The sequence below is a fragment of the Eulemur rufifrons genome, chromosome 7, assembly GCF_041146395.1.
Source record: "Eulemur rufifrons isolate Redbay chromosome 7, OSU_ERuf_1, whole genome shotgun sequence".
Classification (NCBI taxonomy): Eukaryota; Metazoa; Chordata; class Mammalia; order Primates; family Lemuridae; genus Eulemur; species Eulemur rufifrons.
This window is the reverse complement of record NC_090989.1, coordinates 201,025,146-201,049,110: the sequence shown is the minus strand read 5'-3', so window position 1 is coordinate 201,049,110 and position 23,965 is coordinate 201,025,146. Positions and strand designations below refer to the sequence as shown.

Below are 23,965 nucleotides of genomic sequence, written 5' to 3'. Positions count from 1 at the left end.
GCATGCCTGTAGTCCCAGCTACTCGGGAGGCTGAGGCAGTAGGATCGCTTAAGTCCAGGAGTTTGAGGTTGCTGTGAGCTAAGCTGACGCCACGGCACTCACTCTAGCCTGGGCAACAAAGTGAGACTCTGTCTCAAAAAAAAAAAAAAAAACACAAAATAATTTAAATATTACATGATAGGCTGGGCTCTGTGGCTCAAGCCTATAATCTCAACGCTTTAGGAGGCCAATGTAGGAGGATCACGTGAGGCCAGGAGTTTGAGACCAACCTGGGTAACACGTAACATAGCAAGACCCTGTATCTATAAAAAATTTTAAAAATCAGCCAAATGTGGTGGTGCGTGCCTATAGTCCCAACTAGTAGGGAGGCTGAGGCAGGAGGATCATTTGAGCCCAGGAGTTGGAAGTTGCAGTGAGCTATGATGACACCACTGCACTCTAGCCTGGGCAACAGAGTGAGACCCTGTCTCAATAAATAGATAATTGATTGATAGATAGATAGATGGCCTAGGCAATAGAGTAAGACCCTGTCTTAATAAATAAATAGATAGATTAGATAGATAGATAGATAAAAGTATACAATAGAAGTACCATTCTTCTTATGATAAAGTATATATGGGAGCATTTTTCTTTTTTAAAACCCAAAGAAATGAAAAACTGCCATTTATTTGATTTTCAGGATGTAATGACTTTGAAAAAATATTGCTGTACTCTAAGGTTATTAGCCTTAAATAATAGTCATTTTCAGAATAAACATTACTTTCAGATGTACCTGGAAAAGCCATTTATGTTTACTACTGTTGGCACTGGAATAGATGATGTCTCCTGTGCTTGGCTTTATGAATAAATCCTAAGCACAGAGGCATTTACTCTCCCCAGCTGATATGGTGACCCACAGGTGATGTAGCCCAAGAGGTGTTGTTTTAACTTCTGGGTACAAAATGAAACAAGGCTTAAATCTATGTATTTCAGAAGAATGTTTTTCACTGAGAGTTTTAGAAGGTCATCGCCACTCTTAATTCCCACAAGGGTCCAACTAGACTAAAAAACTGCATTTGGGTTTGGGAGAATGGGGAGAATGTCAGGGCAGTAAAGGAAACGGTTGTAAATTGTAGCTTTCTAATATTTCCTAGCAGAGCGATCCTGATTTCTCAAAAGACAGTTTTTTCCATTTTTATAACTAGTAAGCTCATTAGTTCTCCTAATGAGCTTAAAGAATAAGATACTAGGTATAGAATATTAGTAATACAGCCTTGAGGGTATGCAGACATGTAAACTGATACTTGTAATACAGGATGGTAACTGGAGTGCACGAGAGAAGAGAAGGATGTTTGAAAGCCTAGGGGTGCCCTTGACTCATCCTTGTGCTTGGGAAGGATTTCTGCAAAGGTGAACCTCAAGGGATGAGGAACGGAAGAGGGGCACAGAGGGGAGGAGGGTCACAGGACAGAAGAAGGGTCGCACGGCAGAAGGAGGGCACAGACATAGGCAGTTAGGTGAGAATTCTAGAGAACTTGCCTCATTGCTGAAGCCTAAAGTGCAAGGCTAGGGATGACCAAAGAGAAGACTAGGGCTGCAGAGTAGCTGCCAATCACCTGGAGTGATAAGGGCCTATGCTAATGAGTTTCAGTAAAACTGCTGTCACGTGGATGTCGTGAAGACCAGAATTGAGTGGGATGAGGCTGGCTAGAGTCAGGGTCACTGGTTAGAGGTCTGTGATGGTATTCCAGTTGGAGAGGAGGACATAGAGGAGGCCTGTGTGCTGTGGGGTTTTCTATTACATATAGGTCATTAACGGTAGCTCAGACTGTGGCTTGTGCTCGTGCTGTCTATTCAAAAGACCTTCTCCTAGCAGTGAACTCAATGTTTCCAGAGTGTTTGGTCCGTAAAGCATGATACAAGGGCGTATGTGGATATAATTTACCATTTTGACTTACTAATATTCTTACATGACTGTGTGATCTGTTTATTGCAGGGTCCCAGAGTTTGTACGAGAAAAGCGATTTGGAAATTGGCTTAAAGATGCACGTGACTGGGCAATTTCCAGAAACAGATACTGGGGCACCCCTATCCCACTGTGGGTCAGCGATGACTTTGAGGAGGTGAGGCAGGGCAGTATTTCCTTGTGTTGATTTTTGCTAAAGCACTGTTCATGCCATAAGAATATGGTTTCTTTTTTCTTTGCCTCTTTCTTATTGTATCTGTTTTTTCCTCATTATTTCTTTGTAGAATCATGACATAAAATAAGAATCTGTTTTTTGGGTTTTTTATTTCTTTTTACTTTAATTAAATACAATTAAAAATTTTTCCCTTTGTATAAAATTGAAAAATACAGTTTGTCTTTTTCTCAGGGAAATACACATGTTAAATTTTTTTTCTTGTGTTGTTCTGATCTCTTTTTCCCCCTGCATTAAGTTATAGCATTAACTTAAGATTAAACTGACATTGTAGATAATAAAAATGAAAACTTAAAAAAAATTTTCCCAAAGCACTGTAGGCCTTTAACTTCTAAAATCAAATGAGTGATAGTGTGTGTGGATATATAGATGTATAGGTATACAGTGTGCCCTCTCTTAATATCGTCAAGAGGTTGGTTCTTAGAAAGTGCAACTTTAAGCAAAACAATCTTTAATGAAACCAATTTTTTTTCCTCATCAACTTAATAATGAAACATTATTTGAGGACCTACTGTACATCATTTTGCTTAAAGTCACATCATCCATAGAACCTCTTGACAACATGACTTGCTATACAGATATATCTCCATGATGGGCCTTCTGTCTAATACTGAGATCAATGTAGCAGTGATGATCAGCAGCACCCCGGGGACTTTGGGGACTCTCCTGTAAGGACCTGAAAGGTAACAGTGAAGTAGCTAAATCAGAACGCTTTTCAGTACTGAACAGGAAGGGCAGAGAAAGAGGCTATGGGTGTTCACTAAGTAGCACAAGCCCCCTGAGTAGGACCCATAGCAGCTGCTGCTGGTGCAGCTCTTATCAGATGATCCCACCATTCTGAGTGCCCCTATAATTTTAACATCCTGTGATTTAGTCTCATTATTTTGATCTGGTCCAAGCACAATACAGTCATATGCCGCATAACAATCTTTTAGTCAGTGACAGGCTGCATATACAACAGTGGCCCGTAAGATTAAAATACCTTATTTTTCCTGTCCATTTTCTATGTTTAAATGCACAAATATTTATTATTGTGTTACAGTTGCCTATAGTATTCAGTACAGTAACATATTGTACAGGTTTGTAGCCTCGGAGCAGTAGGCAATATCATATAACCTAGGTGTGTAGTAGGCTTTCCCATCTAGGTTTGTGTAAGTACACTGTATGATGTTTGCATGCCAAAATCGCCTAACAAGGAATTTCTCAGAAGTATCCCAGTCATTAAATGACATATAACTATGATTTAGTTCTAGCTTTGTCTTGGGAAGATTCTAGATTATAGAGCCAGATTTAGGTATCAAGAAGAAACTATGATACCATAGAGCAGTAGTCTAAGGTTTTTCACTTATGCTCGTTATTTTGGCAGAGATTTGCATGTAGTGGACCCTCCAGAAACACCTGTTGATGTGGTGGCTATAACTGTTCACATGTCTCCACGTAGGGACTCCCCCTAATATTGGGATGGGTAACAAGGGAGCAATCACTGTCAGCACTTGCCTTTTCAGAGATTGACCTATGTCTTTCATGAGAGGTAAGCCACATTGGTGGTAATTATCTTTCAACACATATTGGTGTGTACTGAGCTTTTAAAGAAAATCAGAGGTTTCTAAAGCTAAACATGAGGCTGCATAAATTAACTCAGTGTGATCTCTTTGCCTCTAAGGCACTTCTGTTGTTTAACTTTGTTTTTAACAGGTAGTATGCATTGGGTCAGTGGCAGAACTTGAAGAACTGTCTGGAGCAAAGATAGCAGATCTCCACAGAGAAAGGTCAGTTTCCGAATGTTTAATTCACTTGAGTCCTTTCATCCTCCTGTTAAGACGTGGTTTGTACAGCAGATTACAGAGCATGTAGAAATCACTAGTTCGCTGAATTACTTTGTTGATGGCTAATGTCATGTTGAGGTAATGTGGCCACTGTCCTTGAATGAAATGTCAAGTGGCCTTGGTGCATAAACCTTTCAGATTGAGGGCTCATGGTGCTCTCTGAAAGGCTTTGAGAGCTGTTGATATTTCTGTTTGCAAATGCATATAATACCTTGTCAAGGCTTTGTGTTTCCTATTGGTAGTTAAACTGCAAGTTCTTTGGTGTTTATGATTAATAGAAATGGCTACTTTTCTGTTTGTTAGCATTGACCACCTGACCATTCCTTCACGCTGTGGGAAGGGATCATTGCGCCGTGTCTCTGAAGTATTTGACTGTTGGTTCGAGAGTGGCAGCATGCCCTATGCTCAAGTTCATTATCCATTTGAAAACAAGAGGGAGTTTGAGGATGCTTTTCCTGCAGACTTCATTGCCGAAGGGATTGACCAAACCAGAGGATGGTATGCCCCTGCGTTCAAGTGTTTTATTGCTTTCATTTTATTTAATGAGTATTTGACTTAGTGCCAACCATTTATCTGCTGGGTGTTAGGGAGATTGTGGTAAACCAGACAGGCTCCTTTCCTGCCCTCTGCCCCTTACCACCAAGCATGGATATTAAAGTGCCTTTTGCATAGACACCTCTTACTACAATAGGGCTGTCGTCTTATAATTTGAATTATTTCACTGATATTTTGGAGTATATCTATATGTTATATTGGAAATTTTAAGTGACATGAAACAATATGGTTTCTTAGTAAATAATTTGAAATAAACAAGCTCAGATAGTTAATGAGTGTTTACTTACATATATGGCAATACATTGGGTCCTGGAAATTTGGGGAATAGTTGAAACTGTGCTCAGGTGTTGAAGCTAGCCTTGTAAGTTAAGATTCTAAAAATATCCAGACTTTTAAAAATATGCATATATATGGGGGGGAGGATTTTGGCATTGGTTTTATCTGGTACCTTATAATAAGCAGTATGCTATTCTCTTAATTGAAAAAAGGTGAGTTACCTTCTTTCCATGGATAGGTTTTGCTAGCTGTGTTCTAATTATACATTCATTAGTAATGTTTCTGCAGGCGTGTGTTTAAGGAATTGGTGTCATTTTATGGTTTTACAACTTGTTTTAGTTCTTGAATCAAAGGCTTAACATTCTAGAATGTGCCATTTTCAGATTTCAACCCATTTATCTATAGGCATAGCCACCAGGAACAACAAATTCCTGTTTTTAGGGAGGGCCAGATGATTTACCAGTAAGCTTGTCCCTCTGAGAAGTGGTGAAGTCTGGCAGCTGTTAACAATCCTCAGATAGGTCCTTTGTCTTCGCTACCCCCTTCTCCTTCCCTTAGGCCTGGGCTGCCCCTCCTGGGCACCAGGGGTCCGTCCTCCCAATCCTCCTTTGGAATTGGAAGAGATGTCTGGATGGGCATGGGGTCTGATCTCCTCCTCAGTTCATGTTTCTTGATGTTCTGGGAGTATAGAATCAGGTCACAGAGGCAGAGGAGCATTACCCCAGGATAGCAGTAGGATTGTGGTAGAGTTCTTTTAGGGAACAAGGTAGCTGGCACATAAATAAGATACATATCTGACAGAATAAAGGCATCTTCTGTGTTCTTATAGTCTACCTTTTGAGTTTTAAATGAGTGCTTTTTCATCTTTTGTCATCAGATTGTCCCATATGGTCTTGTGCCAAATGTGACATATGTCCCTCATTTTTAGCCAGGTGATTCTGGGTGGTCCTGAGAGGCCATCCAGCACTGCCTTGTGGCTCTCCCCACTGTCTCCCCGAGAGGAAGGCAGTGGTCCTCAACTGCTGGAGGTCCTGATAGCAGAGGGAGGGTTAGTACATCACTCCAGGCCTTTGTTTGCTTTTAAAAAAGCAAATTTCATCTTTTCATATCAGAGGCTCTAATTTGGTCTGTGATGGGTCTTGTGCGTCAGTTATTTTTCAGCACTTCCCAAATGATTCTTGTATTTTAACCAGGATTAAGAACCATTGCTTTAAGTTATCAAGAAGTACAGCTTCTCAGAAATAGCAGTTCAGGCCAGTGAGTACATATAATTTTTTTGCTGTGTTTGGACTTTTCTATTTTTATTGAACTGGGGTTTTTTATTTCAGGTTTTATACCCTGCTGGTGCTGGCCACAGCTCTGTTTGGACAACCACCCTTCAAGAACGTGATTGTGAATGGGCTTGTCCTGGCAAGGTAGGTGCACTTCTTTGTGTAGTGACTAGTTCCAGTTCTGATACCCTTTGTTCTTGCACCTAGAAACTGTTGCTTTTCAAAGCAGCCGTGTCCTGGTTGGACCTAGCCATGTTTTCTTTCTGAATAGAGGAATTTAGGAACACTAAATCTCAGCTCTAATCATACTCTTTTTCTCCCCTCTAGTCTTAAACTACTTACTGTTCTTTTTCATTAAAACTCCTGTCCAGGCCACATCTCCATCCTAGGCTTTTGTGTCTCCAGATATCTCTACTGTTTCTCAAGGAGGAGTGCATAAGAGATAAGGCAGATGGAGGAAGAGAAAGAGAAAGGGAAGGACTTTTAGACTAGGTTACTACTAGTAACATAATGCTGCTAGTCATATTACGAGTAATAAAATAACACTTACTAAACTTAGCATTTTATGAAGTACTTTTTCTTGTAGATCTTATTTAATCTGTGCATCAGTCCTTTAATGTAGATTTTCATTGTCCTCTTTTTAACACATGAGGAAGCTATAGGTTAAGAGACCATGAGTGCCCAGGATCAGGGCTAATGAAAGCCATGTCAGACGCAACCCAGGTACTCTGTCACCAGATGCCATTCTTCCCCTCACCTAAAACTCTTCCTCCCACTGAGTATTACTTCCCACTTTTACTCCTTCCCATTTGCATTTATGTATTCCTATTGTAAATAATTTATATCCATATATGAAAATCATCTGTGATGTTGACATACATAATTATCTTTCTTTTATTTCACAAGTGATGGTCAAAAAATGAGCAAACGAAAAAAGAATTATCCAGATCCAGTTTCAATCATCCATAAGTATGGTGCTGATGCCCTCAGGTACAAACCAGTGCTTTGCCTTGTATGTATTTTTTATGTAAGCATATTCCATCTTATTAATGACAGTTCTTAGATTTGGTTTGTAGTGAGGCTTTTAAAAATGTATGTCTGTTATATGGAGTGTTACATTGGTATAGTTATTGATTTTAAACCTCCAAAATAGTTTTCTAAATAATAAAGGCATTTCAAACCTAGAGGTCTTTGTGAGAAAGAGGACCTGTTTGGGATTTAATTTTGTTAGAGCCATATGAGATATATTTATGCTAGAGCAAATAAAAAATTAATGCAGAAAAGCTTTTAGAGAAATTTGAGCCGCTGCTTGATATAGTCACAATTACGAAATCACACAGTGTTCAAGTTGAAAGGGACACAGGGGTTTTGTTCAGCATACCCATGTCGCAGACATGAGCCCCACACCCAGGCCCATGACTGAGCACCTTCACGCAGTACCTCTGTAGCTAAGGAGCAGTTATCAGGGCTGTCCCTCCACTCTGTTATGTTAGGCTCATCCTCAGCACTGTTGACCATTTGGACTGGGTAATACTTTGGGGTAAGAATTGTCTCCCCTGCCACATAGGCTGTTTAGCAGGATTCCTGGCCTTTGCCCACCAGGCTCTGTGAAGGTTGGTCCTCGTGACTCCCTGAGGCTGTACACAGTGGGGATGTGAGTAGTGTCCATGGGAAGGAGGAAGCAGCTCTTCATGCGGACCAGGCCAGCTTTCCTCTTGGTGAGACTTGGCCCTGCGGTGAGACTGGCATTTCTGTACTGGTACAAATGCCATATTTTGGTATGAGGTTACGTATACGGCATCATAATTTACTAGGTCTCACATAAAGTAAGAGCTTTGTGAGTTTTAAATTGACCTTTGAAGAGTATGCATAACTTCCTCCTTTTTTAGAAAAAAGTGCTGATTTTCATCTTGCCCTCAATATTTTAAGTAGTAATATTTGGTTTACTAGATATGTATCTTTTCTGTGTAATTTTTCGCCCTCTTCCAGATTATACCTGATTAACTCCCCTGTAGTGAGAGCAGAAAACCTCCGCTTTAAGGAGGAGGGTGTGCGGGACGTCCTTAAAGATGTGCTGCTCCCATGGTACAATGCATATCGCTTCTTCATCCAGAATGTCCTGAGGCTCCAGAAGGTATGGACCTCAATGAGCTGCGTGTATGCCTGCGGCATCTGCATGGCACCTCCTGTGCTGAGCTGTGAGGTGGAACTCTGTGCAAGACCTTAAGGCTGCTGTTCTTTGCTGTCCAATGCTGGGGAGACTCTGAACCATGCGGAGGCTGTACATGTATAGTAGGTGTCTGGGGTCTAGGCTGTGCCAGGAGTATGGGACCCAGAGCTGGACCATCTGGGCAGGCACTCACCTCTGCAGGACACAGGGCCTTATCTTTAGAAGAGTCACATCATGTGGTCACTTAGTCAACCAGTTCTTGGTGCCAGGGACTCCGTGTTGAGTGAGACGCCCTCCCCTCATGGAACCAGTTGGGTGGAGAACTGAGGGAGACAGTGAAGAATCAGCTACTGTCAGAAAGTGAGCACCTGGGGAAGAGCAGAGTCACTGGGGCTAGGGCCAACTACTTGAGATGAGTGGTCAGGGAAGGCCACTCTATGGGGTGGCATTTGGTGGCATTTGGGCTGAGACTTTGAGAGTGACAGCATTTCTTGGTGGAGTTCTCAGTGGATTCTTAAGATTACAAATAATGGTGATGTATGTGAAAGTAATGTATATGAAAGGGCAGTTACCTGTTTGCCTGAGAGGCCCATCCTGAGAAGCCCTTGCTCTGGGGCCAACTCCCCAGCCTCTCAACTCTGTCAGGGTCCATCACCTTCATTTCACATGTTCCTATTTGTGCTTTTAAGGCCCAGTTTGGGATAAGGGCCCTGATACCACTCATCTTCCTATCTCCAGCAGCTTATAAGTAGAATTGCTAGTAAATTACTGTTCAGTGAACATGTGACGGTATTACTGCGTGAGCAGTCCTGAAGCTCGCAGTAGAGAGCTCTGGTCATTCTACTTCCGCAGGCAGATCACTCTCTTCTGCTGTGTCTGGCCTTGACTCATTCTGCTAACAAGGACAAGGACAGAGTATATTTACCTGAGGCTCCCAGGGTGGACTTTTCCCTGGGAATTGAGAAAGGCAGGCGTCTTCCTCAAGCTCCCAGCATTCTTCATCTCTTTGCAGTCTTTGCACCTCTCCTGCACGTGGTTCTATGCCAAGTAGGGCCAACAGCCCTTAAGCAGGTGTGCTCTGAAAGCCTCCGATGGTGTGGGATGCGGGAATACAGACTAAGTGAAACTTGCCTGCAGCTGGGGCCTGTCTGGACATGGCGACAAGACGCAGACTCCACCATCAGGTGCTTAAATCCAGGGAGAGAGTTGCCTTGCCGCTGCCCTACAAGCCTGGTTGTGGTGCTGCCCGAGAACCAAAGCAGGCCACGAGTTGTGTTTGTAGAGTGGGGACAGGTAAAATGGGCCTTTAGGCTCAAGGAGGATTTTGCAAAGCAAAAATAAGATAAGATAGAACATTCTAGGTAAAATTAACCACCTTAGCATAGAAATTAATTCCTAGTGCTCATTTTCAGTTTGTGGACAGTCATTCCATCCTAGACAATTTCACTGTCCTTCCAACTTTAGGTTTAAAGTAACCAAACCTTATGCTTATTGACAAAATTTTAGAATATCTCTCAATTCATAATAACTTTCTTTGATGCAGAGAAGTAATTTTTTCCTGAATTCTCTTCATTTCACTCAAAAACATAATTAATTGAGGACTTAATGCCCCAAGTTAGTGCTTATTTGAAAATATTGCTGAGAATCAGAAATTTAGATTGGCAGTAGTGCCTGGGGTTTTTTTGTTTGGTTGGTTTTGTTTTTTGCTGCTTCTTTCAGTTTAAGTGATTAAAAGAATGTTTCTCCCATAGGAATTGTTCACCCAAGCATGTGACTGTTTCATTTAATTGCCCATTCCTAGGAGGAAGAAATGGAATTCCTTTACAATGAAAACACCGTTAGAGAAAGCCCCAATATTACAGACCGGTGGATCCTGTCCTTTATGCAGTCACTGGTTGGATTCTTTGAGACTGAAATGGCAGGTGAGTCTCTTTTAGGCTGTCTTCCCAGAAAAAAGGACTTTTTATTCTTTTTGCAATTACTCTTTTGATATTTAACTGTCTATAAACATAGAGAAAATTTTGAGAGGTGCAAAGCAGTAGATAAAAAATTATTTAATCTCTCAAATACAGTTTTGTGAAGGCTTATGAGTTAAGAAATGTGTTTGTTTTGAGGCCCTAGGTGATTCTGTCTCTGGAGGGTGTCCTCCGTAGAAGAGTGTAGGCTGTGGAGCTGGATAGCTGTCAGTTCAAAATTGAACTTTTGTTGCCGATCTCAAAGGTTGCCTAAAGTCTATGACCCTCAGTTTCTTCCTCTGCAAAATGCCTGGCAGAGTTACTACAAGGTTTCAATAGAGATGATTTATGAAAAAATAATTGGCAGATAATAGGTACTCAATAGGTAGTACTTGTTATCTAGTTTTAATTTATTTTTAGGCCTATTTTCATTATTAAATGAATAATCTCTGTCCGTTCTAGAAAAATTAGAAAATTGAGAAAAGCAATAATGAAATAGACATTTTGGTGTATTTCTATTACCTAACAATGAGTTTGGTTATAGACTGAGATTAGGAAAGTACATTATGTTGCCTTCCTCAAGGTTTGAGATAGTCACAACCATATTTCTCATAGTCCAGGTAAGAAATTCTAGAAGCTCTTACCTAAGGCACCTCAGACAGTTTAGTAAAGTAGGCAGGCAGAGATGCCGGGTCATAGTGAGGGCAAAAGAGGGCAAAGTTAATCTGCCCTCTCTTCACCCTGTGGTGCCTGGTGCTATTGGGCAGGTGTGGTGGCCAGAGTAGACTTGGGATTCAGCATTAGCCTGGTCACTGGCTCATGGTTCTCCCTGGAGTAGGCAGTGCTGCCACAGTGGGCACAAAAGGACTGTTAATCAGTTACCCTGAAGGACTCATCCACCTCCTTAAATACATGTAAGGATGATGATAGTCAAACTGTTGGTCGAATTGACACAAATGAAGATGGAAATGAGTGTGTGAGGCTGACCTGTGTCCCAGGAAGAGTAGCACTGGAAGTCCACTGCACTCTCCCCAGACTCGTTCACAGCTGTGTCCACTCTTCCCTCCTGAGTGATGAGTGGGTGGGAAAGGTGGGGTTGTTGCCCAAGGTCCCAGCCGTCTTTGGGCACCAGCTACTGTGACCTCCTGTGAAGCTGGGTCCAGAGAGCGTGCACCCTGGTCTGCCCGGGAACTGGAGATCAGCAGCCACGTGATGTGGGTTGTTTGCAAGAGGCCTGGCAAACCCACAGTGCTGTGGAACCAGAGTGCTCTGCTAGCCTGTCGCCTTTGTGCCCTCAGCTGTCTTGTCAGCAGTGCGGACGTGAGAAGATCTACCTCACAGAGTCGTGGTGGCCTCAGCAGTAGCTGCTGCCTCCATATATTGTGTATTCATTGTACATGGGGTTCATTTACTCTCTCAGAGTTGAAACTTGAACATAGGAAACTTGAGCATTCTAAAAGGTATAATAAAAATTACAGTGAACCCTAGAAATAATTTAGACAGGCCTCTTCTCTACAGAATAGGCCTCAGACACTGAAATCACCTGTCTAGGAATGTGTGACCAGCTAATGACACTGGCCTAGGACTTGGTCCACCTCAGTTCTCATCTTTGTGAACAGTAGCAGAGAGCAGCTGTGCCCGTTGCAGCTTCTCACCTTATTACCTTAGACCAGGCGCCTCGTTAACACTCCTTGAACTCTTTTCACTAATATAAATTAGGTTTGCTTATAATTTTTGGTCTTAATTCTTTTTGTTTTTGGTGTGTGTTTGTATGCAACAGAGAGTGTCAGTTAAAGGGGAGGTGAATGAGAATCCTTAAAATAAGCCTTGCCTCAAATAGGATTGGCTAAATGCCCTTACTTTCCTGCTCACTGTCTGAGTTACTCAGGGGACCCTTCAAATCTTTCTGATGCCTCAAGACTTTTTTTCTTTTCTCACTACCTTCTGTAGCTTTCTTTCCTTGACTATTTTAACCCTTAGAAAGAAAAGGCCTGTTCTATTTTATACATAGCTTACACCAGAATTTCTCAATAGCAGTGCCACTGACATTTGGGATGGATCATTCTTCACTGGGGGGCATTGTGCTGTCTTATAAGATGTTAAGCACCATCCCTGGGGTCCACCTGTCAGATTCCAGTAGCACCTCCTTTCCCCCAAGTTGTGACAACTAAAACGTCTCTTCGGGCATTGCCAGATGTCCCCTGCAGGGCAAAATTGCTCCCGTTTGTGAACCACTGGCCTATGCTGTGCCTCTTAGCATCTAATTCAAGCTTTTTGCTCATTTGTCTATTAATTGAGGCACAGTATAGTATGATAGAAAGAAGTTGGGCTTTTGTTAGTGCTTCATATTGTACACCTTGTAAACAATGCTTCCTGGAGTTGTGTGTGTGGACAGCCTTGGACTTTGAGTCACACATACTAGGGTTTCAGTTTTTCTCACTGGCCGATGGGAATTCACATGTGGCTGATAGAGTGGTTTTTGTGTGCATCCGTAAACACCTTGACTGCCATGTAGTACATCCTCAATAAATGAGCCATTATACAATAGCTTCATTTTGGTTCTTCTTGTCTCCATAATAGGTGGAGGTCCTTAGATGGAAGGGGCTGCTTGTTTTTTATTTTGTGCCCTGCCCTCCACCCCAGATGACTGGCATAGACTGGCTGCCTGATTCACTTGTCTTGCTTTTAGCTTATAGGCTTTATACTGTGGTGCCTCGCCTGGTCAAGTTTGTAGATGTTCTGACTAATTGGTATGTTAGAATGAACCGCAGAAGATTAAAGGTAAGTATAGACTGCTGTTGGGAAGAGCAAAAAGTGTATGAAGTTTGTGAGTAGAAGAAAAATAATAACCAAAAGGAAAAGGAATGTTTCCAAATGCTTTCAGTTTTTGAAGCTTTTTCTTTTCCTTTTACATTTTGTATTAACTATATTTATTGTTATTTGACAAGGACCTATAAGTGCTAAAAGTCAGTTTGCATGTTTTCATAACATAATTATGAACATATCATATTGGAGGGAAAGAGTCAGGGCCCATACTGGACTAAACTGAGCAAAATCTCTTAAAATCCAAAATAAATTTATGCAAATATTGTCAAGTATTGCTTTGATCTTAAGAGGGGTACCTCCTTGCTTCTCTAACTAGGGAGTCAGTTGTTTATTGAGTGTTTGCTGTGGACAAAACTTCTCTATATAACCTAAACATTTGTACCCCCGTAATGCTGAAATAAAAAAAATACAAAACTTCTCTATAGCTGTTGGGGGGGTGGTGGTGTTGTTGAGACAGAGTCTAACTCGGTTGCCTGGGCTAGAGTGCTGTGGCGTCAGCCTAGCTCATAGCAACCTCAAACTCCTGGGCTCAAGCGATCCTCCTGCCTCAGCCTCCCGAGTAGCTGGGACTACAGGCATGTGCCACCGTGCCCAGCTAATTTTTTCTATATATATTTTTAGTTGTCCAGCTAATTTCTTTCTATTTTTAGTAGAGACGGGGTCTCTCTCTCTTGCTCAGGCTGGTCTTGAACTCCTGACCTCTAGCGATCCTCTCGCCTCGGCCTCCCAGAGTGCTAGGATTACAGGCGTGAGTCACCGCACCCGACCATATAGCTGTTAGGGGTTTAGAATGAGCAAAACTTGCCTGGTCTCAGGACCCACACCAGCTGCGTAGATAACAATAGTGCAAGACAAGGAGTGGCAGGTGTCCTTACTGCAGGCCAGGTGAAGGCTCCTACCACCCATTAGTTCTGTCTTAAAATGTATTAATAATAAAAGCCTGTAACACAAATACAATTTTTGTTAAAATGTATTACATACCCACATATACACATATATTTAGAATAACATATACCAAAATGTTTATAGTAGTTGTATCTAGATAACTCAGTTATGGTTGAATTTGTTTTTATTATCTTTGTTTTTGCTGCAATTAGTATAATTATTTTTTTAAAATATATAGTGTATACTTTTTTAAAATAAGCAGTCTTACCTAAAGGTTCTTTAAAGCTTTCTGTTAGCAAGTGTTTCTGTCTATTGCGTATGGATCCATTCTGCCCTCAGATTTAGGGTCCTACAGTCAGCATCACCTCCCCAGCCACTCATCTCAGGTGGGGATAGTCAGGGGACAGCAGGTGCACATCCCAGCCAGGCCTCCTTCACTGCCCTGCAAGGCTACCGTGATGGCACTGACCCCAAGCACCCTGTGGTTATGACCATTTTTCCTTGTTTTGTCTCATGTCTTCCTTGTATGCTGCATGTTCTGTGTGGGTTGCCTCTTTTTAATAAACTTACTTGTTTTTATTATAAACATTTTTAGCAGTTTAATGTTTATGTTTCTTTTTTTATTCATTAGGGTGAAAATGGGTTGGAAGATTGTGTTGTGGCCCTAGAAACCTTGTTTAGTGTTCTGCTTTCTCTTTGCAGACTTATGGTAAGATGTGTGGCCCCTTTTTAAAACTCCTTGGCCCATGGGCTGTGTGTGATACCCTCTTGCTACAGCATCCTCCATTTATGCTTATTCTTTATTTGTTCAACCAAAAATAGAAATAGAAGTTTTATAACACCTCAGAAATCTTACTAGCATAAGCATATATCAAGGACTTAGAAATACTAGATTATTTCTTACAGTCTCTGTCAGTACAGTATAAGTTTAGGGTCTTTGGATCTAGAATGAGCATCTACAGTTCAAGGTAAGACATACCTCATCTTTATGTGGATTGCCATAATTGTCTTTGAGTAATGGGGAGTTTCCTGAACTAATGTCTAACTAAACAAATACATCACAACAATATTTTAACTGAGCAGAGAAAAATGTACCAGTAGTTATTTGAAACCTGTTCCTACCAGTTAAAATATTAATTAAATGATATACAAGTGAAAAATCTCCAACTTTAATTCCTTGTGTCCTGTTTTTACTACTACAGTATGTTATAAACCTTCTATTTATTACTTAACCAAAGGAGAATCTGCTTTGTACAAGGTTTTGTGCCTGGTGCCTTCCGTGCCTGACCTCATTCACCTTCATCCTATGAAACACGTAGCATTTTCCCCCACTTTACAGATCAGGTTTCTGAGGTTTGAGACATTCAGTCCTCTGTGCTTGTTGACTTGGCTGGTACATGGTCAGGTCTCCTGAAGTCTAAAGATGCTTAGGGGCTTTTTTTTTTTTTTTTTGCTGAAGTCTTGCTGCTATTCTTCATATGTATGAGGTCATTTCTCTTTCATAGAGCACTTTTAGTAACTTCATGCCCATTTCTCTATGCATATTACTGTATTGTTCTCTAAAATGTTTAGTTGTTTTCAGTGTAAATGAAATCAATTAATGATGGCTGTATACGCATGACATGATGTTCTCTGTCCTCACACAGGCCCCCTACACACCTTTCCTCACTGAATTGATGTATCAGAATCTAAAGGTACTGATTGACCCTGTTTCTGTTCAGGACAAAGACACACTTAGCATCCACTACCTCATGCTGCCCCATGTTCGGTAAGAATCAAATACAGATCAGACTCGCTTGGGCCCTGGAGAGGCAGAGAGTTGAGCATATGGGGACCCCAGCTCCATAGGAAAGAATGGAGAGAGCCGGCATTTCCCTGCTCTAGCGCCTCAGTGCCCTGCCTCCCTCAAAGCTGACATGAGCTGCTCTTCAGGCTTCAGAATGGGGCCCACTTTGATATATGGTAGGAGGGATACTCAATGTAGAACCCTTCTGTAGGGCTGTGGCAGGTGGGGTATGGGCTTGCCCCCTGGGGAGCTGTTGGGCGCTTAGCAGCAGGCATGGGCACTGCCCTTCCCTAGATGCCTCACCAGGAGGCCCAGCCACAGCATCCCTTCTCGAGCCTCACTCTCTACCTCACTTAAGCATGCCTGTTGTTCTGGATTTTCTCCTTTTAAATCTAATCGCTTTCATATTCCTATCTCTGCCACTCAGAGAAGAATTGATTGACAAGAAAACTGAGAGTGCAGTAACTAGGATGCAGTCTGTGATTGAACTTGGGCGAGTGATCCGAGACCGTAAAACTATTCCAATAAAGGTTTGAAATTTTATTTATATTTTACATGGCACAGACCTAAAATAATAAAGTTTTTGGACTGTTTCTTAATATAGGGAGCTTCCCGCAGTGGCCTTTTTTTTTTCTTTTTTTACAGTAATGGTGTGAATTAGGTCAGCCTGACTAGTTTGGAGCTTGGGATTCAGATAAAGATTTACAACATTCCATTTTTCTGCAGTTTAGAGGACTGGCTGCTTAGTGAACTTTATCCTCCCTTTTCCTCCTAGTATCCTGTGAAGGAAATTGTGGTTATCCATCAAGATCCAGAAGCTCTTAAAGATATCAAGTCTTTGGAGAAGTATATCATTGAGGTAAGGTAGATGATTTGTTTGTTTTGGTTCCAAACAGACTTTGCTTGAGAAGATTATTTGGATGAATATTCCTCAATAAAGTACACTTTGAGTGTATAATTTATTCTTTTTCTTTTGTATGTCAGTATGTATATAACATTCTTATTCATGATATATTACACTTCCCTTGGAATCAACATAAATTTGATATGTTTCTCTTAAAAATACTCCAAGATAAATGAATTTCTGTACCTTTCATTACCCTCATTCACTTCTCTTCCCCAAAGTACTTTTTGATAATTAACAATAAAACTTTGTTCCTTCAAATTACACAAGTGACCACACATTGCTTGTAAACAGCTAAAACACTAACATAGTATGCGCCCAGTGAACGGTGGGTCCCTCTGCACCCTGTCTGTACGGGAGTCTCACTTACCCTCTTAGGGAGGTTCCTAGGATTTTATACATGTGTGTACATACATATACTCACATGTACTTATGCTGTTTGGGTTTATTTGTGCATCTGTAGGATCATGTATATAGTCTTTAACTTGATTTCTTAACTATGTATCTTTTTTTGTTGTTGAAGACTGGGTCTCACTCTGTTGCCCAGGCTGGAGTGCAGTGGCAGCATCATAACTCATTACAACCTCAAAATCTTGGGCTCAGCCTCCCAAGTAGCTGGGACTACAGGCGTGCGCCTTATGCCCAGCTAATATAGTATATCCTTTTAACAGCTGCATAGTGTTTACTTCCTGGCTGCTTCATAATTTATTTAATTACTTTCCTATTGGAAATTTAGGTTTCTGATTACAAACAAAAGGTGTATGTGTGTATCTTTGCCTATATATCAGCATATGGATATTGGCTAGATTCCAGAAGTGGAATTTTGGGATTAAAAGTTTAAAGTATGCTATCAGTTTTCCTCCCAAAATGCTTTATTTCATGATGTTTTTAAAACAAATTTTTAATTTCATTTTTTATTTTCACAGGTATTTTAATACATTATTATAGAAAATATTAATTCTGCATTTAGTTTTAAATTGCTTGAGAATTCCAGACAAATATTAGAAACCAAAAGTTAGATTATGAATTCTGAAATTAATGTCTGAATATGCATAAAAATAGAAAATTTTAAAAATAAAATATCTTGATCACTTACAGTGAGATTAATTAATACAGTTAAGTATAGTGGCAAACTAGATGTTCCACTATTACTTGCTTCAGTGTACGCTTATGACATTTCATTTCATTTTCCTACCTTCTGCTGTAGTTTCATCATCCCTGCTGTGTTGGTAATCCTTAACTACCTGATGGAGGCATGAATCAGTTATGATTAACTGATTCTTCCTTTATATTACTCAAAATCCCATTGCATGTATATACCACATTTTATTTATCCATTCACAATTGATGGACACTTGGGTGGTTTTTATTTTTTGACTGTTACGAGTAATGCCGTTATGGACATTCGTATACATGCGTGTTTTTTGTGGACATGTTTTCGTGTCTCATTTTTGTTTCCTCTTGTGCATTATCTATAGGAATTGAATGTTCGAAAAGTTACATTGTCTACAAATAAAAACAAATATGGCATTCGGCTAAGGGCAGAACCGGATCACATGGTCCTAGGGAAGCGTCTGAAGGGAGCTTTTAAAACGGTGATGACATCCATCAAGCAGTTGAACAATGAGGAGCTGGAGCAGTTCCAGAAATGTGGTGGGTGTCTGCTCAGACAAGGGCACCATTCATGTCCTCAGGCTGAGGAATTTTTTGTATTTAGGCTCCTGTGTGGCATTTAATATCACATCCATTTCTTAAAACATTTTCCTGGTCATAAAAATGTTTACAATAATTTAGAAAGGAAACACAAATGACCCCTAACCCCACTGCCCATCCATGTAACATAAATTGAGTACCTCCTGTCTGCTGTTAATATGCAACCCAATAGGTGCTGGTGTACTGTTAAAATTCTGGTTTATTTTCCTCCAGTTACATATATAGTCATATAATTATAGCCTTATAAAATGGAAGTCACACTATAAATTTAAATTTCTCCCTTTTTACTTTTTTCTATTTTTATATTTATGTTACATATTTTTTCTGCATTTTCACTTTACATTATAAACATCTTATGTATTTATACTCTTTGAAATGCTGTTTTAATAGCCTCCTGCTTTTTCTTCATGTAGATACTTGATTTTGTTTTTTTTCCTCCCCAAGACAGAGTCTCACTCTGTTGCCTGGGCTAGAGTGCCGTGGCATCAGCCTAGCTCAGAGCAACCTCAAACTCCTGGGCTCAAGGAATCTTCCTGCCTCAGCCTCCCGAGTAGCCGGGGCTACAGGCATGCACCACCATGCTCAGCTAATTGTTTCTATATATTTTTAGTTGTCCAGCTAATTTCTTTCTATTTTTTTTTAGTAGAGATGGGTGTCTCACTTGTGCTCAGGCTAGTCTCAAATTCCTGAGCTCAAACGATCCGCCCACCTGAGCCTTCCAGAGTGCCAGGATTATAGCCGTGAGCCACCATGCCTGGCCACTTGATAATATTTTTAACTAGTCTTTTATTGTTGGTGTTTAAATTGTTTTGAGTCTTTTAATGTTAATAAATAATATTGCAGTGAGTATTTTTCCATGTAATTATTTTGTGGAATTGACTTCTTTAGGGTTAGTTAGATAGAAATTACTGAATCAGATGGATGGACCTTACCTTTGAATTCTGCAAATGCTAATGTGAGCCTAGAAAATCAACCCTCCTGTTGAGAGAGACCAGAACTCCCAGGGCTTCGTGACCCAGCAGCTTATGTTCCCCAGGAGTGTCCACATGTTGCTTATGGAGAGAAAAAGAAAATGGCTTTTGGAGATGTAAGACTAGAAAATGTTCTAAAGAAAAGATTATAGTATTCTTGGAGGAAAGGGAGTTAGCATTGTGGTTTAGAGCTTCCTGCTGAGAAAAATGGGTTTGAACTTATCACAGTTTTTCTGAAATGTCCAGAATTCATATCTTTGTCTCTTATTGGGCAAGACTAGATTCATTTATTCACCAAATATTTTTGAAAGCCCAGTGTAGAGCTGAATAAGACAGACTTTGTTACTACCGTCATGGTGCTGATAGACAATGAAGGCTTACGGAAATAATTATGGTTTTGATAATTGCTGTGAAGGAAAAGGCTAGGGTAATATGAGAACATGTACGGGGAGCCTAACCAAACAACGGGGTTAGGAAAGGGAACTCAGCCCCTCTCTCCACCCCTCAGAGAGCATTTCAGGGTATCCAGGAATTTTCAGCTTTGCCATTATTACAATCATATTCATACTTAGGGAACAGAAAAGGAATCATGCTTAGTCTGATTCTATGGCTGCTTGACCTCCTGCAGCTATCCTGGGACAGGAAGATAAGGACTTGAGACAGGAGGTTTAAGGACTCAGGAATCAAGTGACTGGTTATGGAAATTGGGGGTATGTCCCTAAGATTCCACAAATTCTTAGGTAGAATTAATAAAACGTAAGAGATTAGCAGCTAAAACGTGAGACTTTACTAACTCAACTCAAAATGTTAAAAAAGCAAAATGTTGTTTGATCAGCTTTCAAGTCACAAATCTAAGTTGTTTTACCAGGTGGCCAAAACATCAAAAAGTCCTGAAATAAGTCTTATGTGAAGCCAAAAGCTTCTAAACTATAGTTTCTGAATAGACTGTTTCTGCACTGATGGAAAACAAAATAGTTTTTAGAACACAGTGATACAAAGAAAACCAACAGCCTAGTGCTCAAAGCCCAAGAAAGTAGTTATCAGTGACCACAGTGGGCTTACCTTGAGATGTGGAATTACCATCCGCAGCTGTCCATACACTCTCCTCCGGACAGCATGTTGCTCAGTACTTCACACGGTCCATTTCATTTCAGCCTCACCACACCCTGCTCAGCAGATAGTAGAATATCAGGTCATATAACCAGTGAGTAGTAGGTCTAAGTCCACGTTCATTCTGAAGACTGTGTTTTCTTCATTACATCATGCTGCTCTGTGTTTATGGTGGGGATTTGTTTCCTCTTGGTGCATTCCCTTAGCTTTGGCGTGTTTTTGGCTGGGGGTTTATAGAAAACAGTAGACATTGGTGATGACTTAACTGTCTTCAAGGTAGCATAGTGTAGTATAAAGGAAGTTTGTCACATCCTTGGCTACAACAGTGATATGAGTCTGGAGGAAATGATCTCTTGAAGCCTCTACAACTCTGTGCTATTGTAAAATTTTCATCAAAAAAAGGGCACAGTACACTAGTAGCGCAACAGCTCAAAGAGGGGAAGGGGCTGATTAACAGTGCAACTGCTTCTCCTGATAGGGACCATTGTTGTGGAAGGCCACGAATTGCATGAAGAAGACATCCGCCTCATGTACAGCTTTGATCAGGTCACAGGTGGAACTGCGCAATTTGAAGCACACTCAGATGCTCAGGTATTTTTCTGTTCCTAGAACATTTCTTTACCAAAAGATGAGAACTTAATAGGAGAAAGTGTTTTACCTATGCCTTTCCTTATAGTGTTGACAGCTTGTCTCAGGGTAAAATAAACCAGTTACTCATTTTAGATTGGCTTTATTAAACATTGCTGTGATATGCCTTTGACATAGGCATTTGTTTAATGAATACATAAATGAGCATTTTGTAATTTCCACAGATGAGTAATTGTCCTAAGTGTTAGGTTAAGACCAAATGAACCATTCAAGGAACGAGTCAGTCATGGACACAGGAAAGTAGCAAATTTTTACTATTCTTCCTGATAAGTTATCTGGTGGAAATAACAGAGAAAGGCCCCTTTTCAAAAATTGAGGTAGAGGTGAGGGTGGTCAGGTCATGTGCCTTGAAGAGAATATATAATCTGTTTTGGATTCTGGGATCAGTATTTTTTGTCATGATGCAACAGAGATGGAACTGTTTCTAATCCTGAACAGTCTTTTCCAAACAGCATGGTTGTAAGATCTCTCATGGAAAATTGAGGACATTGCTGGAGCCCCTCTGTGCTTAATATGTCACGTACAGGGGAAAGTGGAGCAGCATCTCTGTAAACGGAAGGCCAGACTCATGCCTTTACACGGGGACTTGAGGTAGATGTGGATAGAACTCCATGTCAGCCGACAGTAGCAAGGAGTCAAAGGTGCAGTAGCTAGGAAAGAAGGTAGGGGAAGGCAGGGAGGAGGTTTCTAAACAACGAGAGTGGGCAGTCCTTCCTGATTATAGTATAGTGAATGTTAGGGACCTGAAAAATTTTCCACACTTACAGAAATATCTTCTTGTGATGCTTCTGAGCTTGTTGACATGGCTTACATGTTGTAGGGGGCCTTAGTGGCCCTGCTGACTGAAATTTTGAGCTTATCCGTTTCCAGTTTTGCTTCCTGTACCTTTGTAAAGTAACTCAAGTTTGTTAACGTCTCTGATTGAATTTCCTTAGAGGTAAATGGGGATGATGCCTAATTTAATAATACAAGGTGATTACAATTTGTAGAGTATATGTTACTCTGTGATGTACTCTATAATGGAAGTGATGGTGTCATTATTACTATATCAAAATCAAAAATTTTCTGAATATATGAGATAGAAAAATAAGATTGGCAAAAAGATGACAGTTTAAACTAAGTCATATAAAAAGTATTGTGGTCTATTGTAGATGTTGTCTTGAATCATACAAACCACAGGATCAGAAGGGTCATGGTGTAAGAATATAACTTGGAATTGACTGCTTTGAGGCCTTTGATCCACTCACTCATGATATGAAAAGTTGTGCTGCTTAAGGGTCTTCATGGTTGTTGATTATTTATTAGAAGAGTTGGTATTATTTATTAGATGGCCAAGATGTGAGGGGCTTTCAGGAGAGACCAGTCTCAGGACATCTCCTGTAAGCAGCACCCTACAAACAAGGAAGAAAAAGTTGTACCTTTCTCCAGAGATGGAGAAATGGCTGGTTACAAAAAAGTACCCAAATGATAAACTAGATTGATTTTATTTCCTTTGCTCAGTTTTGTGAATAAATAATGCTGCATTATAGACTTCCCAGAATTTAGTTTTAAATAGCATTTTGCTGAGTTTGAAGGAAGTGTTTTTCCTTATTTGATTGTCATAGTATGCACTATTCATTCCTCTAGGCCCTGGTTCTCTTAGATGTCACCCCTGACCAGTCAATGGTGGATGAAGGAATGGCTCGAGAAGTCATCAATCGCATCCAGAAACTTCGTAAAAAGGTCAGTTTGTCAGATTAAGAATAAGCTACTTTTTTTTTATTTTTGTTTGTTTGGGTTTGGTTGTTAGGGGAGGATAGGAGAGGCAGATAATATAAACCATAGTGATCAATTAATGATAATGATTCCCTGATCATCTGTCCATTCGGTCTGTACTCTGCAGGAAAGACAGGCCTCTTTTCTTCCCCACTTACTCCCAAACTATAGCTTTCAGCCAACCTGTGGCCTTACCCATCCTTTTTCATTTCTCTTGGGTTTCCACAAAATAACCCTCCTGCCTGGTACACAAGGTAATCAGAGATGACAATGAGTGTCTCTGAGGAAGGGGAGAAATACAGTCAATATAGAGGGCTCCTAGCTCAAGGGAGAAATTTCTAGGTTTGGACAGAGCTGGGGTAGTTTTTCTTCCTTAGGGAGCTGGGGAAGGTGCACAGAAGCCCATTGCTTGGAGAGCAGAGGGGCTGTGAAGCCCCCACCAGGTGAGAGAATCAGGAAGCGCTTATCACGGAGGGCAGTGACAGCTAGCTCCCTCCTGCACATCTTCCTTCTCAGGCCAGACATCTGAGACCTGTGGTCTAGGGTCTGAGGAGGCCACTCCAGCAAATAACGGGGGGGATGGGGTGAGGAATTTCAGAGATATGTAAATGGGTTCTCAGTTATTTGTTTGTTTCATCATTCATGAGGTGCTCGTTGTGCTAGGAAAAGACACATGCCCTACCCCAAATAGTGGGAAAAAGAACGCAAAGCAAATCATATACTACAGTGCAATTAGTCTTATAGATCACCCAAGGAGGGATGGACAGGTGACTGCCCTCCCATGATGATTCAGCATGGGATCATCAGCCCTTCTTCAGCAGTGCCTTACATTTTGATTAACAAAATGTGCTTACCTTTTGAAATTGTCTGTACGTGCTTTCAGTGCAATCTGGTTCCAACTGATGAAATAACAGTTTATTATAAAGCAACGTCTGAAGGAAGGTATCTGAATAATGTTATTGAAAGCCACACAGAGTTCATATTTGCCACCATAAAGGCTCCCTTGAAACCATATCCAGTTTCTACATCAGATAAAATGCTTATTCAAGAAAAAACACAGGTGAGTTCTGAGTTATGTTGAACTACTAAAAGATTTCAGATTAGGTTTTACTTTAAGTTGATGTAGTCACATGTTGA

At 40.7% G+C, this 23,965-nt stretch overlaps 1 protein-coding gene across 9 annotated transcripts in view; it reads left to right on the top strand.

The window, feature by feature from the left end:
• IARS1 (isoleucyl-tRNA synthetase 1) overlaps positions 1-23,965 on the top strand; it is a 75,012-nt gene that overhangs the window by 28,556 nt on the left and 22,491 nt on the right. For 8 of the 9 annotated variants that reach the window (XM_069476269.1, XM_069476275.1, XM_069476270.1 and 5 more), the window contains 16 exons: positions 1,976-2,102; positions 3,873-3,946; positions 4,307-4,501; positions 6,163-6,249; positions 7,012-7,095; positions 8,095-8,239; positions 10,077-10,197; positions 12,920-13,011; positions 14,573-14,650; positions 15,588-15,709; positions 16,155-16,257; positions 16,503-16,586; positions 18,110-18,284; positions 20,904-21,016; positions 22,700-22,795; positions 23,712-23,888. In XM_069476269.1, the coding sequence (XP_069332370.1) occupies positions 1,976-2,102; positions 3,873-3,946; positions 4,307-4,501; positions 6,163-6,249; positions 7,012-7,095; positions 8,095-8,239; positions 10,077-10,197; positions 12,920-13,011; positions 14,573-14,650; positions 15,588-15,709; positions 16,155-16,257; positions 16,503-16,586; positions 18,110-18,284; positions 20,904-21,016; positions 22,700-22,795; positions 23,712-23,888 (1,873 nt within the window). The remainder of the gene's footprint in view (positions 1-1,975; positions 2,103-3,872; positions 3,947-4,306; positions 4,502-6,162; positions 6,250-7,011; positions 7,096-8,094; positions 8,240-10,076; positions 10,198-12,919; positions 13,012-14,572; positions 14,651-15,587; positions 15,710-16,154; positions 16,258-16,502; positions 16,587-18,109; positions 18,285-20,903; positions 21,017-22,699; positions 22,796-23,711; positions 23,889-23,965) is intronic. The other variant, XM_069476272.1, reaches the window with a different exon arrangement.